General features: G+C 41.3%; 1 protein-coding gene across 1 annotated transcript in view; it reads left to right on the top strand.

Annotated features, from left to right (window-relative positions):
* Nucleotides 1-838: 838 nt before the first annotated feature.
* The window catches only part of lrp8 (low density lipoprotein receptor-related protein 8, apolipoprotein e receptor), a 141,149-nt gene continuing 137,041 nt past the window's right edge, over nt 839-4,946 (top strand). The window contains 2 exon segments of the mRNA XM_048253254.1: nt 839-973; nt 1,632-1,751. Coding sequence (XP_048109211.1) covers nt 907-973; nt 1,632-1,751 — 187 coding nt within the window. The 5' untranslated portion in view covers nt 839-906.

The raw sequence follows: 4,946 nt of genomic DNA, 5'->3' as shown, positions 1-4,946 counted from the left end.
TAAGTTTTACAATGTGTTTAAATTGTTCCACATGATTTCATAACGGGCCAAATACAAAATAAATGTTACAAATATCGCCTAGATATTGGTAAATCAGAGGACAGCTGACTAAGTGTTTGTGAAAGTAGCCTTAATGATCACAAAATGCTAAGCATGCATCTTGGCTATTTGAGTTTCTTAAAGCTGAGCTGTGCTTAAATTTAAATTGTTCAATACATGATTTCATAGCAGGCCAAATATAAAATAAATTTTATATATAGCCTAGATATCTGTTTTTATTAGATGATCAGATGATTTACAGTTATATGTAATATGTCATGTTTCATGTTTTTGTAATGTTTCACACAGTGATGCATGCAGGTCTACTGCAGTGAATAAGCTAAATACAACTTTGATTGACATTTTTATAGCCTACTACTGTATAGTTAACTTTGGCCTTGGTGCCCTGACATGTGGCCTTTGTGCCCCCCACCAAATATGCCCAACTGAAGGCCAAGTGGCCTTGTCCCCAGAATGGTGAAATTCCAAGTCTGGTTACTTACTTTGAAAGATAAATTGACACACAACTAAAGTCAGCACATTTTCTACATTGCAGGCTCTGGTCTAATTTTCATCACTTAAAGCCGAAAATTTATATATGTAATTACACCGTATTTGGATAATAATAAAGTAATTACTCACATTTGAACAAGAATTTAAAACAGTTGGTGTTTCACTTTTCAGTCACTACCTCGTGTGTTACCGCAGGCATAATCCCGCCCATGGAGCGTCATCGTCACCGATTCAAACAGCTACTAAGGCAAAGGAACTACGGCGCGGCAGCACAAGCACGGTAGCATTGCAAGGAGAGACGGAGGCTCATTTTCAGGCACTGTTTCGTATGAGCACGACTCGGCTATTTTAAAGATGTGGACAGGACTGGGAAAACTGTTGCTTTTGCATTTGTTACTGATGGAGCTTTATGTCGCGAAAGGTAGGTCGCTCTGTCTATGAGCTTGAAAAAAAAAAAATAAAGATTCAGACGAATGAATGAGAGAGCGACGCAGTCTGCGCTTACGGTTTTATCAACGCTGGTGATTCCAAGCACTGCAGTGAATGGCTGTTGTTAAACTCTTAAAAACGATGATATATTTGGTTGACCTCTGGTGTGCTGTTGACGAAAATCATAGACAGTATGGTGTCATAGCCTACTTTAGTTAGTGTCATGTCATATTATGTTTCTTTGAAGTTATGCGTGTTAGTGTATTCATACTGCCAGCATGTGTTCGATGACACATCACTGAAGGTAACCAGGAAATGGTCAGTCATTGTAACGTGTGCCAGTGACAAGGGTAGGGTGATGAGGAACGCTGATGAGATTTCGAAAAATTGGAATGACAGCTACTACCGTAAAAGAAACCTCTGAAAAATCAGTTTCGCTGTCTCCTAAAACTTGAATAAATACCTAAACGCACAATTGCTAGGATTAGACTGTGCCATGTCAGCACTGACCGGGCACACCATCAACTATTAGAATTATTAGGACTTCAAGTCCGTAAACAATGATCAGAAGATTGTTTAAAAGCATGCGTCTGTGAGAGTGTTTGAGTGGAATATTCTTTCTAACGCGTTTGTATTTTGTGTTATCCCAGGGACTAAAACAAAGTGTGAAACCGGTCAATTTCAGTGTAAAAACGGAAGATGCATCCCCACTCCTTGGAGATGTGACGATGACGACGATTGCTCTGATAACAGTGATGAGGAAAACTGTCGTAAGTAGCCAAGCCAGTTATTATCAACGAAAATGTGTTACTGATTATGCTGAAATTTCCCTCGGCTCAATGTGCTTCTTTCCCAGGAGCCCGTTCCCACACGCCTGGAGCATTATGCTTTACTTCTATAATTAAAGGTGTATGTTTGTGGCTTATTTTCATGGGTGATTTTTTATTTCATTCATATTGGAAGTGGAGATTAGCTTGATTGAGGTCCATGGTTGGTTAATTGTGATTTCCCGACATTGGAGCTCGTTCCATTATTCTTATGCGCCTCTCTGGTGGATTTCAGAAAGAACAAGCATTGTCCTGCCATAAGATGAACTAAATACAATCTTTTTGTAATATGTATTATTTATATAATAGGCCATACTGAACGCAATTATCCTTGAAACATTTGATACGGTGTTAATTAAGAGAGGGAGAGAGCCATTGCAAAGGCAGTCTGCTGATCCGGTTGAATTTCGGGAAACTCTGGAGTTCGGTTAAATGGGTTTTCCACGATGCAGGCTAACGGGCTTAGAAGTGGCATCCCCCTAGCGTGGATAACTTAATTTCCATAATTTTATATAGCTCAGTTTTGTATTCGTGTATCCTTTTGAAGCTATGCTGCTTGCCACAGTCTAGGGTCTTATAACCCGAGCCCTTATAAGTAGCCTGTTGCAGTCCGTGGGTGTTTTGTTGATGGTTTTTATAGGCAAAGAAATCGCTATCATTTGGTAGTTATACAGTTGTCACTGGTGACAGCACACTACTAAGACTGGTTTGCCATGGTGACATCTAGGATACCCAATGCATATGAAACAGTGTAGGCTATTTGCTCTGTGTCACACAAGTGGAATTTGATAGCATTCTTTATTCTTTCCTGTGAGGCTGGGAGCTGCTTGTTGTGCCTGAGCTGTTTAAAGACAACTCTCACATGGCATGGTTGGTCCTGTTCCCTCATGTTGTTGCATCAGCTGACAGCTCGGAGATAAATCCAGTGGCATGACTTGTTGCCTGTGTAGTGCCCAGTGGCTCCGTGCTGCCACCCAGTAACTTATGCCAGTACGCTGCTTCAATGCCATCCAATTCACACTTTGTGGTAGAGAGCAGTGCCGAAATACAGCGTAGCTGTGTGGACAGTCAAATTAGGTGGCATAGTCCTGTTTTTTGACAACTCTGTTTATTGGTTTGTCTTCGTAATTATTCAGTATTGTCAGCACCTGTTCTATATCTCGGCCACACTCAATTTGTAAGAACAGAAGATATGCAAAAGTATGTAAATATATATATATAAAAACTATTTAAAAAAGTAGAATGTAACCATTATATCCCCAGGCTGATGGATAGGAATACTGTAGTTCTTCTAATCTAGTCTCTTCACCCAACTTGGGGCAGCTGTTCCTCGGAATTATATTGCTCCCGTAGTCGGTCACACAGGCACTTTGGAATGCAGGCATGAACACCAACACACTTCACTGCTACCGCCGGAACTCTGTTGTTTCTTTCAGAAATGAGAAATGTGTTACTTATGACATGTCGAATGATCTTCATATCTTGTGTCGTACACCTCAGTGGTGCGTAGTTAATGACCGCATTCTTTAATCCGTGACTTGGCCTCTTTGCACGGGAGAAGTTTCCTAGCAAGGCGGTCTATTGATCTCATTCTATAATGACATGAGAAAGTGCCTGAGTGTGTTGCTGCAGGAAAGCATGTTTGTATCTTTATTAAAACCTACAGCCGCTGTGTGTTTGTGTGGATGCAAATAGGCTTTTGTGTTCAGGGCATGATGCCAGGGCACTCTGGCTGCTTTGTGCCTGTCCTTTCTTTTCTTATGTGTATATGTGTGTGTGTGTGTGTGTGTGTGTGTGAGAGAGAGAGTGTGTGTGTGAGTGTGTGTGTGTGTGTGTGAGAGAGAGAGAGAGAGAGAGAGAGAGAGAGAGAGAGAGAGAGGGGTGAAAGAGAGTAAGCTTGGGGCTGACTGTGTCCGAGAAGCAGAGTTTATTGAAGTGGGGGGAGAGGCCCTTCAGAGATGAGGCATCACAGCAGATTTCACGCCTTTCTGTGTCTCCGAGTCCCAGGACTTAGACACCCTCAGCACAAATATAATGAGAGGCTGCTGGAGAAATGTCAAATCGCTGCACCCTGCACACGCTCCCCTGCTCCTTCTCTCCCTCTCTTCCTCCCTCGCTCTCACGCTCTGACTCCCACTCTTCTATCTCTCTTTCTTGCTCTCTTTCTCTATTTGTGTTCCACTCACTCAATTCCTCATCTCCTCCGCTCTACATCCTGTATCACTGTGTTTCATTTATACTCAAATGAGTGTTATGAAATATATTTATTTTCTTCTATTATGTCTATATATTTCTTTTTCTTAGTGAGTCCTTCTATGTTCTGCCTTGCTCTTTTTTGTGTTCACATTGCTTTTAAGTGGTTGTAGCCCAACCCCCAAGGACCATGCTTGTACCCTTTGTCCTTACCAGCTAAACACACACACACACACACACACACACACACACACACACACACACACACACACACAGAGGAGAGAGAGAGACCCTGTGTTTAGAATATTTGGAGGGTAAGGTCATAAAAGACATGACATATTCAGGGGTCAAAGTTCATTCCCTGGATCAATTGCCATTTTTTAGGGATGCACGATATATTGGCGGCCGATATATTATTAGCCGATAAGTGAACATTTTTAAATATTATTATCGGTCCGATAACAGAATTCTGGCCGATAATTTGTGCCGATATTTTTTAAAGTCCTAATATAGGCCTACGTAAGGTCCGTCTGGCTACACTGAGCTAGCCTACTTGAGCTTGGTTGGTTATACTTTTTCCTCAATATGGTGTGAATGTATTTCACCACTCTAACAAAATCTGTGGATATCGCGCTCATTTGGGAATCTGTGCATCTCAAAATCCTCTAAGTGAATAATCCGCCATTTAACCTTAACACAGCGGAGCTCAGCCCTATCTAGAGCCGTCTTGTGCTGGTGTGTTTTGCACTTTACAAGGCTGGTCGGGGAAACAAATAAACAAACTCGTTAGTGGGACGAGTACATAAGTAGGCCTAGTTCTAAGTTGTGTTTTAGTATTATATTTATACTTTAGCTTGGGTTTTGTATTATTACCTAGAAATATGCTAACCATTCGTGCTTCAGTTCCAGACAGGTCATCATAATAAGTTATTAAAACCTTCGGGA

Source organism: Alosa alosa, chromosome 9 (assembly GCF_017589495.1).
Source record: "Alosa alosa isolate M-15738 ecotype Scorff River chromosome 9, AALO_Geno_1.1, whole genome shotgun sequence".
Lineage (NCBI taxonomy): Eukaryota > Metazoa > Chordata > Actinopteri > Clupeiformes > Clupeidae > Alosa > Alosa alosa.
This window is presented reverse-complemented; position numbering and strand designations above follow the sequence as displayed.